General features: G+C 39.2%; 1 protein-coding gene across 7 annotated transcripts in view; it reads left to right on the forward strand.

The window, feature by feature from the left end:
- Positions 1 to 24,308, forward strand: part of LOC124622629 (myosin heavy chain, clone 203-like) — a 223,350-nt gene that overhangs the window by 163,914 nt on the left and 35,128 nt on the right. For all 7 annotated transcript variants that reach the window (XM_047148399.1, XM_047148398.1, XM_047148402.1 and 4 more), the window contains 2 exons: positions 10,536 to 10,670; positions 23,327 to 23,500. In XM_047148399.1, coding sequence (XP_047004355.1) covers positions 10,536 to 10,670; positions 23,327 to 23,500 — 309 coding nt within the window. The remainder of the gene's footprint in view (positions 1 to 10,535; positions 10,671 to 23,326; positions 23,501 to 24,308) is intronic.

The following is a 24,308-nucleotide window of genomic DNA, read 5'->3' on the forward strand; positions in this document are numbered from 1 at the left end:
CTTACATTCCAATGCTAAAAGACTTTCTTGTAGCCTTAGGCAAAAAAGAAAGTAGAAAAAGTTGTTTGCAGTTTTCAAAAGAGAATAAAGAACATCATATTTAAGAACAAACATGACATTATCAAACTACTATATGATTTTACTGTGTAACCTATAATATGTGTATTCCTATGTCACAAGTAATGTAATGTGCAGAATCAATAAAAATCACATTCATACTTAAAGCTTTTTGACTCTAGTAGTGAACTGCCTGTAAAGAAATATTATACAAAAATTTAACATATCTCAGTGAAAAATAGTAAATGCTTTATACAGGTTTGTCTTACATTAAATAACAAAGAAATTCTTCCTTAGCAAAAAGTAGTAAATAATTTGCACATGTATGTTTTCCAGTTAATGGTAAAGGATTACCCATTTCACCGGTTTGTGTGGGTCACTAAACACATAATTGTCACTACTTATCTTTCCTGTAGCATAGTGCAGAAAATTCTTGTTTAACCTACTTCAGCTATTGCCTTTGATATGTTGTCCTTTCAGCAGTGCTTTTACATTCCATTCTATCATCACTATTTCACCTCACCTGTGGTACCACACATGGAAGGTCTAGAGAAAATACCTCAAATTAATGACTATTTATTCTTATCTCTTACAAAGTGTCAACATGAGACATATTAGTCTAAACATAATTTTCAATACAACAACTATGTAACTAATTGACAATGGTTTAATTTCTATTAGATCATGCAGATATAAATTTCTAACTAATGTGGTTGTCCAGAAATAAGTTTCAGTGGAGATGGCTACTTATTCTGCCATATATTATGTAGCTGTATTTGAATGGCTTTTATTAATATTGGAGATAGGATAGTAAATATTTTTTTTGTTGACATATAGTTCAAAATTTGAAATATCGGTATACCAATATTATGAAAAGGAAAGTTGCTGCTCATCATATAGCGGAGATGCTGAGTTGCAGATAGGCACAACAAAAAGACTCTCACAATCAAAGCTTTAATTGTGAGAGTCTTTTTGTTGTGCCTGTCTGCGACTCAGCATCTCCACTATATGGTGAGTAGCAACTTTCATTTTCATAATATTGTTACATTCTATCCTGGATTTTCCATTGTTTGAAATATCAGTATACATTATTTATTATAGTGTGCCACTATTTTATTTGTTTTCTTACAAAAGCATGAATTACCCATCTTGACAACTAACTAGATCATAAAATCATTGTTCCTTTGCACTTCAATGGTGTTCACCAACACCATACTTTTCTCATTTTCACTTGCAACATAAATACATACAGATACAAATAGGGCAACTTGTGCAAAAATAATGACATCATTCAAAAATTAGCACTTATGCTACTTCATATTCCACAAACCTTTCAACTCACTTTACAAAAATCTCTCTCAACTAAGTGTCACCCCCCCCCCCTTTTTCAAATATAAACTTCAACATCTATTAATCCCTTTAATCACCTCAATAAATACACAAAAAATGCTTCCATGCTCCATAACTTCACTACACATCATTACTCTCAGCATATAAATCATCTTCACATTTAATATTATTCATATAAACAAGAAGCTCCTCATCTACATGTCATTTTGCACAGTTTTCATACTTACCACAACCATCAGCTGTTATCTTATTCCACTCTTTGATGACTTATGAAACAAATTTACAAGATTACATAGAATTCTCTACTAATACTGATTGGCTTCATTCAAAATTTAGGTAGATGTTTCCTTCAGATCTGGCATTTATCTCAATTATTTCTGGCACTACTGTTTTTATGATCTGACTTTGAACTAATACAAAAATGGTGGATTCTATAATATTTCAATTACTACCCTAGCATTGATTTCATTATAGTATGATGAATGTACTACACGTTTTATTGAACTGCTCATAAATGAAGTATTTGGACAACCACTGCTTAGTCTACTTCATAATTTTTACAATTTTCATAAACTACAGATAGGAAAGAGGGAAGAGGAATGAAACTTGAAATAAGAAAGAAAGTCTCACCCAGCTGGGAGTATACTGCTGTCACCTGGTATACCAGCAAAAGAGTTGCTGGTTCCCAACACGTACTTTGATTTTCCTCTGTTATCTGTCCTACATATGTCAAGGAATTTCCAGTGTAAAACATCTTTTAGCGTTGCATCTTAATAGGTCTTGGACCAGCATTTCTTCAAAAATCTTCTGTCAAATTCATTGTATACAGTGAACATTCCTTTTAACCATTCAGTAAAACGATTGGGTGCAATACTTCTTTTGGTTACATTTCTTCCCTGCACTGCCTGGATGTACCCATTATTACTAGTTGATACTAGTGACATTATCTTCTCTGACTATCAAAGATTCACTATTAATCTTTCCACAAATTTCTTCAGTTTTATTGTCTTATTCCTGTATACCTTCTTGCAAATGGTTGATCTGTTGCTTGATTTGCAGATCATTGTCTGTCCCTGTCTTGTTATTTCTTCCCTTAACTCCGCAGCTAGTTAAGGTTCCTCCTTTTTGCATTCTTGTGACATCTCTGTTATATCTCTAATCTGTTGGTCATAACATGTCTTATCTTCTTGAATCTTCCCTTCTAGTCCACCTTCAGCTCCCCTAGTACCTTCTTCAGATTTTGTTGTTATCTTTTTGTTCTCATCCTACAAATATCTTCTTGCAGTTGGTCCATGCTCTGATGCAATTTGTTATCTCTTTCATCAAAGTTACCCTTCAGTTGTTCCTGGAATACTGTCAGATTTTATTGTAATATCTTCTCTATACTGTCTTTGGTTTCCTTATCTTCCCATGCCCTCTTCTCTTCATTTTCTCATAATATCTTTGCCTTTTCTTTTAATATCTTCTCAACATTTACTTTTGTTTTCTCATGCTTTCTTCTCATGATCTCTTTGTCTTTTCTTGTAATATGTTTGCTATTGCAGTAAAAGTGATATGCGAATTGAATTGTGTAGTTTGTCCTTCTCTGGAGACAACAGCTTTCACAGTTTAGTACTGATTATTGTTTAAGCCAAAGAACAAGTTCTAGGCATGGTAGCCAAGATGAAATGCTCCTAATTAATATTATTTCAATTTTTATTAAACAAAATAGCAGCTTAGTTTTAATTTTGATGTGGCCGTGACCTAGCAGATAAATGCTAATTGTTTTTGGCTGATTTGGGAGTCATTTCTAATCAGAATGTGTCTGCTCAACAATGTTCAGCACAATGATAAAGGGTTCCTGCAATAACCAATGCCAAGATGTTTTAGACTGTTTGCCTAATATATTCTGTTTAGACATAATATGAGGCAGAAACTAATTATGTCTCATACCTCTCATTATGGTTAAACTTATCACAGGTCAATATTTTTGGCATTATGTCACATTATGTCAGCACACACAATTCTCACTGCAATCCAGTGTGGGGCCAGCACATTTTATGCAAACACAAGTATTGAACGCACTGTAAAATTTAAAGCACTTGTCAGAGATATCATGTTTTTCTGGGGGTTAACCCAAAGTGGTGGGAAACACTCATCTGGCACGACACAATGCATAGCTCACAGCTCAGCCCAGACTCGATGGACTCCCAAACTCGGCTAACTCCCCAATTCAACTGACTCCCCAATTCAACTAACCGACACTTTATATTCACTTAGGCTAGCAGTGCTTTGTTTACTGTCGACCTGTGTGAGGCAAAAAAAGTGTTTTATCATTGTGTAAGGGATCACACCTCTTACAATGTCCAACTCTTTAAAGACAATATTATTAAAAGGATAGATTGCTACTCACCATACAGTGGAGACAGCTGCAGACAGGCACAACTAAAAGACCACTAATCGTGAGCTTTCAGCCAGGAGGCCTTCTTCTGAAATAGACAACATACACACACACTCATTCATGCAAACAAAGCTCACATATACATGACCACTGTCTCTGGTTGCCAGGGCCAGACTCATTATTCCATCCTGGATTTTTCATTATTCAACTCTTTAAAGAGTTTTCAACAAGAGTTTCTGGAACGGACATCTCATATTATCCTTATCACACACTTCTGTGCCACACACTTTCTTCCTTAATGACAAGTTACACTAGAATATAATCCCATAAGACATTATTGAATCAAAATAGGAAACATAAGTAAATTTTTTTACATTTTCATATTCAAAATATATTATCTGCAGTGCAAAACCTGTAGAGCTTAGACATTTAAGAAGACCCGTAACATGATTTCTAGTTCAAGATATCACCAATACAGGCATCTAGGAACGTAGAATATTCTCTTTCATCTTATGATTTACTTTCATGCATTATCTGTGATATGTGGACAAGCCTTGTGCAGTCCATAATTTCATCTGTTGTGTTTTACCTAAGTTTGGCAACAGTTCATTTGTAAAGTTCAGTGAAAGTTCATTTGCAGAGAACCAGTTTGTGGGGACATCTACTGTGATAGTCTTCGCTGACATGTAATAAGTGAACTATCTGTGACTTGACCAAAGATGACAGTGTATTCTTAGCTTCCAAGTGGAACAGATGTGAATCTTTCACTGTGTAAATATTCGGCAATAAATCATTATTATCATTCTGTAACAGGACACACCTGAATTATATTGTACTCACACCACCCTCTCTCCTACATTGGTGATTTGGAATGACTGTGAATTATACCGAATATGTGCCAAACTGCATACTACGCTATGACAATGCAATCTAGTAATCGCTGCATGCCAAAATTCAAACACCATGCCGACTTTGACCGTTTCTGACTCTGACATCACTGTGCCTGGTTGGAGCAATGACCTTTGTCCAACATCAACAAATCCCATTCCTTTGCCATCCGCATTGTGCCTGGACCCACACAGAATGCTGCTGAGCATGCTGTGCTCTCATCTGGGCAGAACATTGCCAACTGAGTTGTGCCTTCGGAGACGTAACGAGTGACTGACACACCAGGGCCCAACCCCTTCCACCAGCATCATGCAATATGTATTGTCATCACTGCCCAGCACAGTAACCTCCACCCGGCCAAAACAAATGACCACGTGGTGTCCATACATGCCCCATGTGCCACCACATCTGCACATGAGCAGTTCAGTGACACTGTGCATGATTGTCATCAGTCTTACGACTCTTTGATAGTGTCTGCAGCAAGTTCATCTGTTCAGGAAGATTATTCTAGTTGCCTCAGTGCTTTGCATGGCAGTGAATCTTCTCTCACTCCACCACTATGACTGCTGCTGGACTTCACATCTCCAACTGTGCATATGACTGTTATCTTCTCATCGACTTGGATTGTAACTGGTGTTATGTGGGGCTTCCTCCTGTGCTGGTCCCACTTCCATGAGCTGTATTGTCAACTGTCCCCCCTGCATCCTTTCCTCTGATGATTCCCACTCAACAGACCCAAGTTCTGACGTCAACTATCGCTCGATGGCTCATTGGCAAAGGACGAGCCTACTGCATTGCAACTGCAAGAGGCTACCAGTTCAGCGATTGCAGTGGCCCGATCTGTGACCCAGATCCTACAGTGCTCATTGTCTTACTGCCTCAGATGGATATTCTCTGTTAAGGACATCATAAAACCAGACCTAGTGATGGACTTATTATGCCAATTCCACCTCTCCTCAGTTGTCCGACATGCTGCGCCCATTTACTTTGAAATGGGCCACTCCATCCTAGGACCATTCAGCCTGGCACCTCCTCCCCTATCTAGTACATTGACTTTTCAAGACAAACAACAGGAAGACAATTGTACATCTGTCGACAATGTCAAGCAATGTGCTTCCCCAGCAAACATGCTCCCACAACATAATACTGATATATCTCCTCGTGCTCTGCGAGCAGCTCACAGCCTTGACACACAACTGTTACCTAGGAGTGTGGGAATGTACAAAAGGCCCTGGTCCCATTGAATGGCTATGCCTAAATGACGTCTGCCCACACCCAACCCGTGCTGTACTCAACAACCACACTGTCACAAAAACCCGTAGCACACATATCAACACACTGTACCCTGCCTTGCACACAGCTATCCTGCTGCTGACATAATTGGCTGTACTCCACACTGTTGCCATGTCACTTCCAGATGACTCATGACCACACAGCTCAACCGCCACCCACTGCCAATCTTCGCACAACACTAATCATACTTGCTACATTCACCGGCTTCCACATTTGACTACAACACACCTACCACAGGTTGACAATGTTCTGGGTCACCATATTCATGGCATATTAAAGGAATTGAACACAACATGTCTTTTCATCTACCTTCAACTGCACAGTTTGTCTCCATCCATAATTACGTCTTTGACACATTTTCCCGACATGAGATCAACACAAAAATGCTAGACTCTGTGATAACATCTACATCTACACTGACTTCAACCAAGATCCAAAACACATTGGTACGCTTTGTTCCTGCGTCTGCATGGCCCCCTCTCTGGCACAGATGGCCATTGTGCAAACACACACTTCAAAGTTTGCTCAGGCTTATAAATTACCAGGTCGGTTCAACTGCATTTCCTGCTCAACAAATGACCTCACTTTGACCAGATCAAAGTCTCTCTGGTACATGTGACCTTCACATGCCAACATCAGCACCACTGCCATCCTGCCCTCGTCTCTTCGGTCATACCACTGGCATCCTGTGTGGAAAAACTGGATACTTCCTATGTCAGCTACAACCATACTACCTATTCAGCACTCATACTGTGGCTACCACAACTTTGAGAAATGACTAGTCATGTATTGCAAAAGTGCCAGCCTTGGCATGAGTGTCATGTGCAACTGCACAGCCTCACTTTGAGAAAAAATCCAGTTGTGTCTCCAGTTGTTTGATGACTGGCCATGTGAATCTGTGCAGCATCACTTTGGGAAATGATCTGACTGTGTCTCATGAAAGTGCCCGCTATTCAGTCAGTCATTCACACCAGTACCCACTGCTGAAGCAGTCATCGTTACCACTTTCGTCATCCTTCCAGTGGGGTGGGGGTGGGGGGTTGTTCTGTGGGGACATCCACTGTGACCTACTATCTACATCGCTGACATAGGATAAGTGGAATGTCTGTGACTTGACCAAAGATGATGGTGCGTTCACAGCTTCAAAGTGGAACAGATATGTATCTTCCACTGTGTAAATATTTATGCAGTAAAGTATTACTGTTGTTCCACACGATGTCATACCTCAGTTATATCATACCTGCACCATACAACTTCCATAAGTTATTAATTTTAAAGGACATTTTATGTACATTTTCAAGTGATGGTGTTCCTGTATTAGACCACAGTCATTGATGTAATATAAATCTTGAAAGTAGTAAAAATAATAACTCATCATATAGTTGATACCCTGGAGATACTAGAACGTATGAGATAGATTATATAATGGTAAGACAGAGATTTAGGAACCAGGTTTTAAATTGTAAGACATTTCCAGGGGCAGATGTGGACTCTGACCACAATCTATTGGTTATGACCTGTAGATTAAAACTGAAGAAACTGCAAAAAGGTGGGAATTTAAGGAGATGGGACCTGGATAAACTGAAAGAACCAGAGGTTGTACAGAGTTTCAGGGAAAGCATAAGGGAACAATTGACAGGAATGGGGGAAAGAAATACAGTAGAAGAAGAATGGGTAGCTTTGAGGGATGAAGTAGTGAAGACAGCAGAGGATCAAGTAGGTAAAAAGACGAGGGCTAGTAGATATCCTTGGGTAACAGAAGAAATATTGAATTTAATTGATGAAAGGAGAAAATATAAAAATGCAGTAAATGAAGCAGGCAAAAAGGAATACAAATGTCTCAAAAATGAGATCGACAGGAAGTGCAAAATGGCTAAGCAGGGATGGCTAGAGGACAAATGTAAGGATGTAGAGGCTTATCTCACTAGGGGTAAGATAGATACTGCCTACAGGAAAATTAAACAGACCTTTGGAGATAAGAGAACCACTTGCATGAACATCAAGAGCTCAGATGGAAACCCAGTTCTAAGCAAAGAAGGGAAAGCAGAAAGGTGGAAGGAGTATATAGAGGGTCTATACAAGGCCGATGTACTTGAGGACAATATTATGGAAATGGAAGAGGATGTAGATGAAGATGAAATGGGAGATATGATACTGTGTGAAGAGTTTGACAGAGCACTGAAAGACCTGAGTCGAAACAAAGCTCTGGGAGTAGACAACATTCCATTAGAACTACTGACAGCCTTGGGAGAGCCAGTCCTAACAAAACTCTAATATCTGGTGAGCAAGATGTATGAGACAGGAGAAATACCCTCAGAATTCAAGAAGAATATAATAATTCCAATCCCAAAGAAAGCAGGTGTTGACAGATGTGAAAATTACCGAACAATCAGTTTAATAAGCCACAGCTGCAAAATACTAACACGAATTCTTTACAGACGAATGGAAAAACTAGTAGAAGCCGACCTCGGGGAAGATCAGTTTGGATTCCGTAGAAACACTGGAACACGTGAGGCAATACTGACCTTACGACTTATCTTAGAAGAAAGATTAAGGAAAGGCAAACCTACATTTCTAGCATTTGTAGACTTAGAGAAAGCTTTTGACAATGTTGACTGGAATACTCTCTTTCAAATTCTAAAGGTGGCAGGGGTAAAATACAGAGAGCGAAAGGATATTTACAATTTGTACAGAAACCAAATGGCAGTTATAAGAGTTGAGGGACATGAAAGCAGTGGTTGGGAAGGGAGTAAGACAGGGTTGTAGCCTCTCCCTGATGTTATTCAATCTGTATATTGAGCAAGCAGTGAAGGAAACAAAAGAAAAATTCAGAGTAGGTATTAAAATCCATGGAGAAGAAATAAAAACTTTGAGGTTTGCCAATGACATTGTAATTCTGTCAGAGACAGCAAAGTACTTGGAAGGGCAGTTGAATGGAATGGACAGTGTCTTGAAAGGAGGATATAAGATGAACATCAACAAAAGCAAAACGAGGATAATGGAATGTAGTTGAATTAAGTCAGGTGATGCTGAGGGAATTAGATTAGGAAATGAGACACTTAAAGTAGTAAAGGAGTTTTGCTATTTGAGGAGCAAAATAACTGATGATGGTCGATTTAGAGAGGATATAAAATGTAGACTGGCAATGGCAAGGAAAGCGTTTCTGAAGAAGAGAAATTTGTTAACATCGAGTATAGATTTAAGTGTCAGGAAGTAATTTCTGAAAGTATTTGTATGGAGTGTAGCCATGTATGGAAGTGAAACATGGACGATAAATAGTTTGGACAAGAAGAGAATAGAAGCTTTCGAAAAGTGGTACTACAGAAGAATGCTGAATATTAGATGGGTAGATCACATAACTAATGAGGAAGTATTGAATAGGATTGGGGAGAAGAGAAGTTTGTGGCACAACTTGACCAGAAGAAGGGATCGGTTGGTAGGCCATGTTCTGAGGCATCAAGGGATCACCAATTTAGTATTGGAGGGCAGCGTGGAGGGTAAAAATCGTAGAGGGAGACCAAGAGATGAATACACTAAGCAGATTCAGAAGGATGTAGGTTGCAGTAGGTACTGGGAGATGAAGAGGCTTGCACAGGATAGAGTAGCATGGAGAGCTGCATCAAACCAGTCTCAGGACTGAAGACCACAACAACAACAACCAGCAATGCTTAGAAAATGATTGTTAAATACTGTACATATATCTGATTTATCAATAACAGAAATATTTATTCTATGAACTGACTATATCATCGACCTTTGTGTTACTGACCAGATACTTCCCTCACAACTGACCATAGGGTTTTAATTTTATCCTGTGGATAAGCTATTCTATTTGCATACCACATACTCTTTGCCTTCCTAAGTACCTTACAATACTGTTTGTAATGGGATACTGTAGCTTGATTGTGACTACTTCTGACAATTTGATATAATTCCTGCTTTGTTGTACATGATATCCTTATCCCACCAGTCAGCCACCCAGGCTGCCTTTTACTGCTAGTACCGTGTTTAGAGCATTCTGACGGAAGGCAACTCTCAAAGAGCATGAGAAATGTGTTAAGGAAACCATTATATTTGTTGTCATGTTGTCAGCACTAGATGAGATTTGAAAGACTCTCTATTACTATTCAATTACCTTTCCTACATGTTTTGTAATTGTATGTGACATTTGTTTGAGTATAAAACCCTTTTGGTGTTAAAACTGTGCTACTTGTCAGCCAGCTTGCCTCAAGAGATGATACAATGGCTTTATAACATGTTTTCCAATGAAATCAGTGCATGCATCCAGGCCCGAGGGGATGCAACATCATACTGATATGTGGGCTCATTCTGCCACACCCTTTGTGAAAGTGCCTCAATTGTGTAATCAGAGATGTGACATGACATACCATCTCAGCCAATGAAGTCTTATTTCATTTCCTCCTCCCCTTCTGGGCATTTCACTTTTTTTGCCTGTTAGTGAGTATTTAATTTTATTACCTGAATTATTTATGTCAGACACAATACAAACGATTTTTATTGGTTTTGTTAAAATATGAAATCTGTCCTACTTATCTGTTTGTTGTAGGATATGCAGTCTTGCATGGAAGAATACAAGCAATCATATGTTAGTAGACTAACCACTAATGAAGAAGAAAATAAAAAGGCCACAGAGAGGGTAGCACGGTTAGAGAAAGACAACAATCAATTGGCAATGGAAAAGGTATGGGAATTTTAAGCATAATTCTGTGTGCTGTGTGTTGTGTATGAGATGTGATCAAGAACTAACATGAAATTTTTAGTTTCACGGGCTTTATATACCCGATTTTCAATTGTTTTTATCTTGTTGGTAAACATGTTCCTAATGATGATTGCATTTCCAGCTGTTTTGAATGTTTACTTTATTGTTGTCAGTCAAAAACGTTGTATGTGTTTTCAAGTGCTCAGCAAATTTTTACTTTTGTAAAAGATGGATCAAAGAATTTGCATTAAATTTAGCTTGAAAAATGGAATAAAGTGTAGCACCACATTCAAAATATTTTAGTGAATCTACTGTGAGTATGATGAGTTTACAAGTGGTATAAACATTTAGAAAAGGATTAAAAAGATGTGAAAGATGATGACTACCTTGGACACCCTAGCACATCAGTCACTGATGAAAAACTGGAAGAAGTAAAGAAAATGGTTCTGGAAAACCACCAAATCACTTTAGAGAGGCTGCTGATGAAGTTGGCATATCCTGTGGCTCGTGCCAAGCAGTCTTTTCTGGTGTTTTGGGCATGAAACAAGTAGCAGCAAAGTTTCTTCCAAAACTGTTGACTTTTGACCAAAAACAAAGTTGCGTAGACATTGCCGAGAAATTGTTGAACGAATTTGACAACAATCCCTAATGTCTAAAGAACGTTCTAACACATGTTGAAACATGGGTATATGGGTATGCCATTGGATCCAAGGCTCAATCATCCCAATGCAATCTGCCTGAAGAGTCAAAACTGAAAAAAACTCAACAAGTTTGATTAAATGTGAAGGGTCTTCTCACTGTTTTCTTTGATTATGATGGGATAGTTCATCATGAGTTCCTGCCTTATGGTCGTACAGTCAATAAGGAATACTTCCTGGAAGCTAAGTTCTGTTTGCATGAAGCAATTGAAAGAAATTGACCAAAATTTTGGCAAAAAAACTCGTGCAAATTGCATCATGATAACGTTCCCACTCACACCTCAATACTTGTCCATGATTTTTTGGCAAAAAACAAAACCATTATGTTGCCTCAGCCACTGTATTTGCTGGACATGGGCTCATAAGACTTCTTTCTATTCTCGAGGCTGAAGAGAACCATGAAAGAATGTTCCTTTGCCACCATTGATGAGATAAAAACAGAATTGCTAAAGGAGCTGAACACCATAACAAAACACGAGCTCCAGAAGTGCTTCCAAGAGTGGAAAAAGCACTGGCACAAGTGTATTCTGTCTGAGGATGATAACTTTGAAGGGAAAAAAGTTGATGTTGATGAATAAACAAAGATTCTTTTCGGAAAACAAAAGTTATTGTTACTTTTTGATTAAACCTCTTATTGTAATAGTGAGTTGAACTTACACAAACACAAACACACACACACACACACACACACACACACACACACACACACACACACACACACAAATATGAGGGCTGGATAGAAAGTAGTGAGAACTATTATTTTTCTCTGAAGTGACTTTATTGACAGAGATACTTACAGTTACACACCTTCAATAAAATTGCCTCTGTTATTTGCAGCTTTTTGTCAAATGTCCAGAAGGCATCACATACCTTCTGCATGTCTACTTCTGTTGAAGTCCTGTATTCTCAGCGCCCTTTGACATGGATAATGTCTTCTCTGCTGTTGTAACAGATCCCTCTCAGTGGTTCGTTCACTTTGGCAAAGAGATGGTTATTTCAGGGAGTCATGTTGGGTGAATATGATGGAAGTTCTAGACTCTTCCATTGTCAGCAAGAGGTCCTGGTAAATGATGGGGTTTCATGAAATGTCCTAACTTTCACCTGAGTGCTGGACAAAGGTGGTGTTACAGGAATGTGCATTAGTAGGCAGTGTCTCTCATCATCCTTGGTGGTACAGCATGATGCATCATTACCCCATCAATGTCATACACCACAACGAACATCATCTTCACAGCACTTGGTGTAATGCACATTTTCTGTGGATGGGGAGAACCAGGATCCTTCATTCACTGGATATGCATTTCAAGTTTGGTTCATATGAGCGTGTCCAGGTTTCATTGATAATGACAATGTGTTGAAGAAAGTCATTACCTTCCCTTTGGCACTGACCCTGCAAATCCCGTGTGACAGCATAGAGGTGCCATAGTTGCACCTCAGACAACATTATGCATTTCTGCAGTACACCAGAATGTCTTACAGAATGTGGAGCACAGTTTTGTGGCATACTCCGACTTATGCTGCTAACTCGTGCACAGTGCAGCAGCAATCAGCATCCAACAAGGAAGCAAGGAGTTGAACTATATTGTCCTTCATGTGGAGTTGCCCTGAATGGGATGATCTTTCACAGCATCACTGTGTAATCTGATTGCTTTAACTCATTGTGCAACTGTGCTGTATGCAATGCTGCATCACCACATGCTTCATGCAGTCCCTGGAAACATTATTGCGTGCTCTGACATTGTGCCACTTCAATTTTGAGTCAAGAACATTGCTCTATCTTTGTTAGCATAATGTTGCACTATTCCTGTGATGTTCAGCAGTCTACACACTGCAGTAGATTGACAGACTACCATCCCCACTCACTGTAATAACTCATTTCACAAACCTTCATTGTGTCTTTTAGATTAGATTTACTTTCATTCCAATTGATCCGTAGTGAGGAGATCCTCCAGGATGTAAAGCATGTCAGAAAAACACAATAATGCATGACAAATATTTACAACTCAAGCAAGTAAATTAACGTACTTTCCACAGGTCCCAAGTGGAATGATCGTCTCTTTTTTTTATTTAATGAACACTATATGAAAGGATAATTTTACAACACTCATTTACTAAGATTACATTAATGCACTGAATTTAAAATTTTAAAAAATGTTTTATTTATTTATAAGGAAATAAACATATAATAGAACTTAGAACATCTACAATACTTATTTACAATGGACACATTACTGCACTGAAATGGTGATGAAGTTAGGTCGTACTTTATATATATGCATCTAAAAACAAAGATGATGTGACTTACCAAATGAAAGTGCTGGCATGTTGATAGACACACAAACAAACACAAACATACACACAAAATTCAAGCTTTCGCAACCAATGGTTGCTTCATCAGGAAAGAGGAAAGGAGAGGGAAAGACGAAAGGATGTGGGTTTTAAGGGAGAGGGTAAGGAGTCATTCCAATCCCGAGAGCGGAAAGACTTACCTTAGGGGGAAAAAAGGACAGGTATACACTCGCACACACACACATATCCATCCGCACATACACAGACACAAGCAGACATTTGTAAAGGCATAGAGTTTGGGCAGAGATGTCAGTCGAGGCGGAAGTACAGAGGCAAAGATGTTGTTGAATGACCGGTGAGGTATGAGTGGCGGCAACTTGAAATTAGCGGAGGTTGAGGCCTGGTGGGTAACGAGAAGAGAGGATATACTGAAGGGCAAGTGCCCATCTCCGGAGTTCTGACAGGTTGGTGTTTGTGGGAAGTATCCAGATAACCCGAACGGTGTAACACTGTGCCAAGATGTGCTGGCCGTGTACCAAGGCATGTTTAGCCACAGGGTGATCCTCATTACCAACAAACACTGTCTGCCTGTGTCCATTCATGTGAATGGACAGTTTGTTGCTGGTCATTCCCACACAGAAAGCTTCACAGTGTAGGCAGGTCAGTTGGTAAATCACAGGGTGCTTTCACACGTGGTTCTGCCTTTGATCGTGTACACCTTCCGGGTTACAGGACTTGGAGTAGGTGGTGGTGGGAGGGTGCATGGGACAGGTTTTACACCGGGGGCGGTTACAAGGGTAGGAGCCAGAGGGTAGGGAAGGTGGTTTGGGGATTTCATAGGGATGAACCAAGAGGTTACTTAGGTTAGGTGGACGGCGGAAAGACACTCTTGGTGGAGTGGTGGAGTGGGGAGGATTTCATGAAGGATGGATCTCATTTCAGGGCAGGATTTGAGGAAGTCGTATCCCTGCTGGAGAGCCACATTCAGAGTCTGATCCAGTCCCAGAAAGTATCCTGTCACAAGTGGGGCACTTTTGGGGTTCTTCTGTGGGAGGTTCTGGGTTTGAGAGGATGAGGAAGTGGCTCTGGTTATTTGCTTCTGTACCAGGTCAGGAGGGTAGTTGCGGGATGCGAAAGCTGTTTTCTGGTTGTTGGTGTAATGGTTCACGGATTCCGGATTGGAGCAGATTCGTTTGCCACGAAGACCTAGGCTGTAGGGAAGGGACCATTTTATGTGGAACGGGTGGCAGCTGTCATAATTGGGGTACTGTTGCTTGTTGGTGGGTTTGATGTGGACGGACGTGTGAAGCTGGCCATTGGACAGATGGAGGTCAACGTCAAGGAAAGTGGCATGGGATTTGGAGTAGAACCAGGTGAATCTGATGGAACCAAAGGAGTTGAGGTTGGAGAGGGAATTCTGGAGTTCTTCTTCACTGTGAGTCCAGATCATGAAGATGTCATCAATAAATCTGTACCAAACTTTGGGTTGGCAGGCCTGGGTAACCAAGAAGGCTTCCACTAAGCAACCCATAAATAGGTTGGCATACGAGGGGGCCATCCTGGTACCCATGGCTGTTCCCTTTAATTGTTGGTATGTCTGGCCTTCGAATGTGAAGAAGTTGTGAGTCCGGATGAAGCTGGCTAAGGTAATGAGGAAAGAGGTTTTAGGTAGGGTGGCAGGTGATCGGCGTGAAAGGAAGTGCTCCATTGCAGCGAGGCCCTGGGCGTGCGGAATATTTGTGTATAAGGAAGATCTCTGCCCAAACTCTTTGCCTTTACAAATGTCTGCTTGTGTCTGTGTATGTGCGGATGGATATGTGTGTGTGTGCGAGTGTATACCTGTCCTTTTTTCCCCCTAAGGTAAGTCTTTCTGCTCCCGGGATTGGAATGACTCCTTACCCTCTCCCTTAAAACCCACATCCTTTCATCTTTCCCTCTCCTTCCCTCTTTCCTGATGAAGCAACCGTTGGTTGCGAAAGTTTGAATTTTGTGTGTATGTTTGTGTGTCTATCAACATGCCAGCACTTTCGTTTGGTAAGTCACATCATCTTTGTTTTTAGATATATTTTTCCCACATGGAATGTTTCCCTCTATTATATTTATATATATATACATATACAACAAAAATCAGTTTGTTCTACTGAGACATTCATCAATGAACTAGAAGGAGTTGGCCACCAATAAATCCTCTAGGCTTCTGTTAAACTGAATTTCATTGGTTGGTAAGCTTTTTGTGGCTGCTGGAAATTTATTGAAAATATGTGTTCCTGAATACTGCACACCTTTTTGTACAAGAGTAAGTGACTTTAAATCCTTGTGAAGATTATTCTTATTTCTAGTACTGATTCCAGGAACTGAGATGTTAGTTTGAAAATGTGATATATTTTTAATGATAAATTTCATTCAGGAATAAATATATTGGGAAGCAGTAGTTAGTATCCCTAGTTCCCTAAACAGGCCTCTGCAGGATGTTCTTGAGTTTACACCACATATATCTCTTATTGCTTGTTTTTGTGCTCGGAAAGCTTTAGCTTGGCTTGATGAATTACCCCAAAAAATAATCCCATATGACATTATGGAGTGAAAGTAAGCGTAGTATGCCAGCTTTTTCATTTTTATATCCCGTATGTCTGACAGAACAACACAGATTGCAGCTCATCAACTAACTTGTTTGACATTACAGCAGGGCTACTACTGCTTTGTATCCTGTCCTTGTATACATGTTACTTTCGTCACTGATGTGGAGAATGTCCTCTTTCTTTGTATGAACAGTCCTTGTAATTTTCAGCATCTTTTTGTAACACATCTCAAATGTTTCTATTTTTTTCTGATTTTCCCACTGTCTGTACAACACTGTGATCCAGCCATACATTCTCAGAAATTTCATCCTGAAATTAAGACTTGTGCTTGACACTAACAGACTTCTTTTGGTGAGGAGTGCTCCCTTCTCCAGTGATAGTCAGCTTCTTATATCCTGTTTGCTTTATCTGTCTTGCATTACTTTGCTTCTAAGGTAGCAAAATTCCTTAACTTTGTTTATTACATTGGCGCCATTTTTTACATTAAATTAATCTCATTTTTGTTGCTCCTTAATATTACTGTCTTTTTTTAGTTCATTCTCAATCCATGTTCTCTGCTCTACAGACTGTTCATCCTATTCACCAGGTTCTGTAATTTTTCCTCACTTTCACAGAGGACAGTAGTGACATCAGCAAAATTTTATGATTTATGTCCTTTACTATGAATTTTAACCCACTTGTGAACCTGGGTAAATACTACTGTTAAAATTGGTAGTATTTCATATAAGCATTTCTGTTAGTTATTATTTCACACATTATGTAAGATTGTTTTATTCCACAAAAGTTCATCTCATTATTATTATTATTATTATTATTATTTCATTTTGAAACTGAGAATGGTAATAGTAGCTACTACTTTGCTTTGTCCATTCTGATAGACAGTTAATGAGGAATTTTGTAGACTACACGACCATGTCGGGTCAGTGTAATTCGAACCAATCAGCTTCATAATACTGATTGATACTACACCAAAGGGTTACACAATTATCTTGTTAGCTGCTATTCAGCTGTTACACCACATGACACTGCACATACATGAACTATGCAAACACTTCCCTTCTCCAGACCAGCATGTAGCAGCTGCATATCAGATGCCATATCAGGCCCCTCAGTGAAAGGGTAGCATCAGTATCAAAGGAATGGGCAGGGAAGGGGCACAGCATCCAGAGCGGGGCATCTGGAGCTGGTCATCCGCATCAGTGGATGTTCTGCAGGTGGCTCCAGCGGTGGTAGTGCTTGCAGCTGGCCTCTTGTTCAGTCAGGTTGTGATGTCTCTGTTGGGTAGTGGACAGTGATGCCTCTTGAAACATGTATATGGTCATTAACTTGCCATTCACCAGTATGTCCATTGGCTGCATGTTTCTCCATTACATGTGACATGGGCTACTGTACGGAGGTTGCAGGAGTGGTTTTACACCGTTGGTGTGTAGCATGTCATTCGAGGAGTATCCAGGTCCTGATGCATGTAACAAAGCAATGTGCCTGTGGAGGATGGATCTGCGTGACATGGTCCCACAGACAACATAAGAAATCTGGCTGGTCTTTCAAGGAAGTTTGGAGTGTATCAGCATCAATGAATTCACCTTGCAGATGCAGTGTCTCTCTATAGGTCAATTCCATGGCTGAAGAATTGATGTCAGGTTTATAAGTTGTTCGTAGGTCGAGTAGTATAATATAATGTAATAATGGAGTACATGATAATAAAATGTTGAAATGTGAGGCTTTTTAAAATGTATTGAATTAATGAGATTCATTTTTCGGCAGGAATGACAAGCACAATAAGCTGAGCTATGCCTGGAAATAAGTTCGTGTTAGTTCATATTATTTTGCATGGGTGAAGTAGTTTTTTTTTCTTCTCTGCTGTTGATTTGTGCTTATGCTTTTCTATAATGCTACGTCTGGTCACTGTGTCCACCTTCGAAGTCTTGACCGTGCTCCTATTGAGCTTATTGGATCTTCATAATTTTCCGAAGTACACAGGTGGGCTTCAGTTCTTGTTATTATAGTACTATTTGAAATAATAACTCACACAGCCTTTCTGTTAATAAAACAATACTGTATTCTTGTAAATGGTGCACATAGGAAATACATCCTCCTCACTTATTCATAGCAACCCCCAAAATGGCGATCTACAATTACTCGCTAAAAATGGCATGCTTCTCACTCATTTGCTAGCTGAGTGCGAATCCTTCCTCCTACTACTGGTGCAAGAAAAACTCCTGTTGTGTGAACAGGTCTGAGTCAGACTGCTGTCCATGGTCAGTAGTGATATGCTGTGTGCAACCAAACCTTGTTAACCACACAGATGTAAAGGTAGAGGCAAGCATTTCAGTTGTAATATTATCATTTTGCTCTGCCTTTGGCCAGCCGGTAAAATGATCAATCTTTGTGAAAAGTCAGCATTGACCATTCGATGGATCCCACAACATCCAGATGTACATGGGTGAAACATACTGTTGTATGTGGAAAGTCACCAATTGGGGCATGTACATGACAAGACACTTTACGCCTTTGTATTGCAAACATACCATTATATGTTCTTCACAGTCCTTTTCCATGACTGGCCACACAAAATGTTGAAATATGAGTCGAAAAGTGGGATATACTCCTTGGCACAAGTTCTGGATGCTGTTGAAAGGTTGTCTTCTGAATGCTGGTGGAAGAATTCCAATTCGGCCTAATATAAAACTGTATCATGTGGTGCAATTAGTGTTCAATATTGCAAACTTTATAACTGAAATTTATCCTGTCCTCTACAGACACTACTGCCACTTTATCTAGTTTCCTGAACATATAAATCCTTCTACCCATTTTAATTGCCCTTTGTACTTTGGTAATCATTATTGCTACAACTGTTCTCTGTAAGTAGCTTCAATGTAGACATCCTCAAAGTGGTCAAGTCTGTTTGTTGCTATTATATCTAATATGTTTCCATCATGAGTAGGCTTATGAATGGTCTGTTGTAGGCACTTATCATAATTATCATAATCATCAGCATGACAACCTTAGCCTTCTGTAGAAGATTATTCCATTCTTTCCAGTGTACAGCAAAACTTCTCCGAGTCTGAATTACAGTTTTCCTTACATCATTCTGGTACCTTACTCCCTTTGTAGCTTTGATTCTCCAACTCTCTTGGTTCCTGTAGGCACTGCATTGTAGTATACCTTTGTAATCAGTACGTCACTAGCTGTCAATACATGTCCTGCCCACTCCAGCCTTTTAATCTTAGTACAGCTGATGATGTCTGGTTCATTAATTAGATTATATAATTCATAGTTGATTCTTCTCCTCCAGACACCATATTCTCCCAAGAATTTGTCTCAAGATCTTTATTTCAAACATGCCAAGTAGCTTTTCTTTGAATTTTGTTAATGTAAGTACTTATCAGAGAAGGCATTTAATTAAGTTATGCAGGATGTCTTGTCATGCTCATCGCTTTCAAAATTGTAATTTTCCCAATTGATTGTTGAATGATCAAAGTAACCTCTGATGATGGAATAGTGGTTGTAGAACTTAACTAATAGTGAACTTAGGGTTTATATATAGTCTGGAGGTGATTCAGGGCACTGATGGAAGGATCTGACTGTAAATTTGTGCCCACTTTTGACACTGAATCGTTCTGAGAAAGTCTAATACACAGTTTCAGTTTACATCTTGAGGGATTTGAGCTTTTGTCTAATATGACAAATATGCCTCCTCCTTTTGCCATTAGCCTGTCATTTTGATATACACTTAGATTTTCCTCAAAAATCTCACTGATATAACTTTCAAATTTTAACCAGCTGCCTGTACCTGATAATATGTGAGCTCCACTACTGTTTAGGACCTCTTCAAACTCTGGCACTTTATTGTGAATGCTTTGGCAGTTAATTACTAGGATTTTAATATGCTCATAATCAATAGGATTTTAATATTCTCCCCTTTAGGGGGATTTTGTTGGATCTTATACTGACATTTCTCCTGCAGCTATCATTGCCTAATCTATAAACCCTACTAGTGTGTACCCCATGCACAGTCAGCTAGCTGAGTTGCAGCTTCTGAAGTGTAGCAGACACCTGACCCATTTAGGGGGACCCTACAATTCTCAACTTTTTTACACAAGTCCTGGGTCACAGCCTAGCTCATCACAGAATCTTCAGACTCCCTGGTTCAGTCCTTCCACTCAACTCAGAACCATGGTTCTGTGATTAGTTCTGGGGTCAATGCTGCAAATTGTGAGCTTTGTTAAAACTCCATGAGCAAGACTGACCTTTTCAACCATATTTGCCAGTCACTGGAATGACTGAAGTATGATCTCAGAGCCTAGATGACCAGCATCATTTGTTCCAACATGCAGCACAGTCTGAAGTTGGTTGTATCCTCTTCCCTCATTGGCAGCCACAACAGCTTCTTCAACATATTGAATGAGGTCCCCAGGCATACACACTGAGTGCACATGATATTCATTCCCATCCCTTGCTGCTATTTCTATAAGACATATCATTATTTACTGTACATTTAACTACCAGTGGTTAGTGGACTCCTCATGACACAGAGCAAATCAGGTTTCCCAATAGGTGAAGTGAGACTCACTGGCTCAGTTTCAGTTTCAGTGGAAGACGGCACCTCAAACTTGTTGGTTTGTGAGGTGAGTGTAACACAGTGAGTTACACTGGTCCCTGTCTCTCCTGTACAGCCCTGCCAGTATATGCCATTCACAGTAAGGATATGAATAGTGATAGGTCTTGCACTTGCTATAGAGGGACAGGATAACCAGGAAGATGATGGTACTTGAGTACATTTGTATCTCTAGTATACAACTCTTGAAAGTTGTTCCAACATACCCATTCACAGTAGTCAGGACAATTTTCAGCTGGTAATGAATGTCAGCTAATTCATCCTGTGACAGAGAACAGCATTCACAATGGGTGCCTTGTGGCTGGTGCAAAGTTTTAGAGAACAGAAAACAAGTAACTTAGAATAAGATTGCTGATTCTCTTTTAAGTCCTGGCTCTGTTCAGCTAAAAGTACTGCTAATTCTCTTTAGGAACAGGAGCAGTTAGTGCACAAAATGGTATTTCTGTTAAATTAACAGAAAAATGTGGGATAAAAGTTACTAATTTCCTGAAACTTTTTTGAGTTTATCATCACTAACAAGCTCAAAAGTAGTGTTATTTTACAACAAATAAAGACAATATAGACGACTTATTGGAAGGGAAAATTAAATTTAACACAATGTGTTATAATATGTGTTACAGTGACCATAAATCACAAATGCCAGTTTGCTGCAAAATATGTTGTACACAACACATCTGAATATTCTTAAAAATATATGTTTATTCATGTTCTGTGAACGAAGTTACTACTGCTAAAATTGTTATGAGTTACTGAATTAAAAGAAAGGCCTGCAGTTTATTATGAATCTTTACAGTTGTCTTAAAGATTTAATTGAATCCTTTTAAATATCTGCCTAGTATATACTGACAAGGGAACCTCCCCATCGCACCCCCCTCAGATTTAGTCATAAGTTGGCACAGTGGATAGGCCTTGATAAACTGAACACAGATCAATTGAGAAAACAGGAAGAAGTTGTGTGGAACTGTGAAAAAATAAACAAAATATACAAACTGAGTAGTCCATGGGCTACATAAGTAACATAGTGGACCGTATGAGAATAAGAGCGCCATGGTCTCGTGGTAGCGTGAGCAGCTGCAGAACGAGAGGTCCTTGGTTCAAGTCTTCGCTCGACTGAAAATGTTACTTTCTTTATTTTTGCATAGTTATTATCTGTCCGTTTGTTCATTGACATCTCTGTTCACTGTAATAAGTTTAGTGTCTGTGTTTTGTGACCGCATCGCAAAACCGTGCGATTAGTAGACGAAAGGACATGCCTCTCCAATGGGAACAGAAAACATTTGATCGCAAGGTCATAGGTCAACCGATTCCTCCACAGGAAAACACATCTGACATATTCTATACGACACTGGTGACGGCATGTGCGTCACATGACAGGAATAAGTTGTCGACCCACCTAACTTGTACACTTGGCGAATGGGTAAAAAGATTCTTCTACCTTGCCCGATTTAGGTTTTCTTATGGATGTGATAATCACTCCCAAAAAAGTGATGAAAACATAAGAGTTTGTCACATAAACTGAAAATAAAAAATTAAACTTTTCATTTGATGGAAGATTTGAACCAAGGACCTTTCGTTCCGCAGCTGCTCACGTTACCACAAGACCACAGCGCTCTTGCCTTGCTCTTGTCCTTAATGTTGCCTATCTTGCCATGAACTACTCAGTTGGTATATTTTGCTTATTTTTTCACAGTTCCACACAACTTCTTCCTGTTTTCTCAATTGATCTGTGTTCAGTTTTTCAAGGCCTATCCACTGTGCCAACTTATAACTAAATCTGAGTGGGGTGCGATGGGGAGGTTCCCTTGTGAGTGTATTTATTGTCTCATAGGATATGCATTTTATTTATTTTTGTATTATCCTGATTGTTCTTCATGAAGATGAATGGATAATTCTGTTTATCAATTACTGAGCAGAACTGGTGTTTAACCCTTGAGTGGGTGTGCCACTTTTTATAACATGAGCAGGTTTAATTAAACAAAGATAAATAACCTTCCATTACATGAACTATATCACTGTTTAATTAAACGATAATAAAATAAACGATAATAAAATAAACACTCTGATGCTGCGTACAAATGTTACCCCACAGTAATGACACACTTGAACCATTAAATAGCACAGTTGTATCAGATCACAGCCAGCCATTTACTGAGTTGCTTATTATCTTGTAGGGAACTGCCTCATTGTGGAATTGTGCAGCTAACTCGGCATCTGGGTCATTTTCTTTCACGGATTGTGTACTTTTTCTCACCTAGCTTGCTGTTTATTTTATATTACAGCTGTTCTCTGGATTTATAATGGCTTAACTGAGCATTGGATTAGTTGAAGCAACAACAAAATGGTACAATACATTGTTATTAGGGGATGGCCCAATTTATACACAGGTGCACCACTTGAGGGTTAAGCACCATGGACCGTGACTTTTACTACAGTAATAAATTCATTTCTTCCCAGGTTAAGTTGCAAGAAAAAGTGGCACACAGTGAAGAAACAGTCAATAAACATGATTCAGAAATACAGCTACTTGAAAAGGAAATAAACCAGCTGAAAGAAGAACTCAGAGATATAAAAGATAAGCAAGCAAAAAAAGCAAGAGAACCTGCCAGTGTCAGTTCTGAAGAAATGAAGGTACAATTTTTTTCTTTCTCTTTAAGTAACAATCAAGTGTAAAAAAATTGGATTAAGAACAGTTAAAAGTGCAGCATTTCATGTAGTAACTCTTCTTTTGCAATTTTCTGTCCATTTTGTATTCCTCATCATTTGGTTTGAAGCCCTATCAGTAGCTGTCTTTGTAGACAAAAATTACTGGATTTCTGGTCCTCCTTTCAAGCAAACAACAGTTATTTGGTTCTCTAAAATGTAAACATATTCTGGTGTCCCTGCCACATGAAGGCATGTCAGACGAGGAGTTGTTCACAGTCAAGAGTCGAAGTTATCTGCGACTCCATAGTGAGCAGCACGAGTGTCATGTACATTGGGCAGTGCGTCTAGAATCATAACTTTCCTTGTTCAGACACACAGTGTCCAGAATCAGTCATGTGCTACCGGTAACCTCATATTTATTTAGAGGGCCTATGCTCACTTACATTTCTCCTCTTTCTTCTGTGTTTGTCTCTGGCCACTCATTCGGATTCTCTACTTGCCAGTTAGGTTGACACTCAGTTCATGGGTACCAAGTATCATGGAACACCATGCTCATTCTGAGCATTTATGAAATGCTGCCATCTTGACATGTGAGTCATTTCTCATGTTTTAAGTAATAACTGTTCTAACAAAATTAAGCCTAAAACAGCTTTTGTTTATGTGGAATCCTGCCCACTCATCTAATATAGTGTGCCTAGGAAGCTGTTTTCTCAGATACTAGGCAACATACAAGCAAATCATATTAATGGAGTTTATTACAGTAATTGAATTGACGATACTTAACTTTGCCTTC

This window comes from Schistocerca americana, chromosome 7 (assembly GCF_021461395.2).
Source record: "Schistocerca americana isolate TAMUIC-IGC-003095 chromosome 7, iqSchAmer2.1, whole genome shotgun sequence".
Lineage (NCBI taxonomy): Eukaryota > Metazoa > Arthropoda > Insecta > Orthoptera > Acrididae > Schistocerca > Schistocerca americana.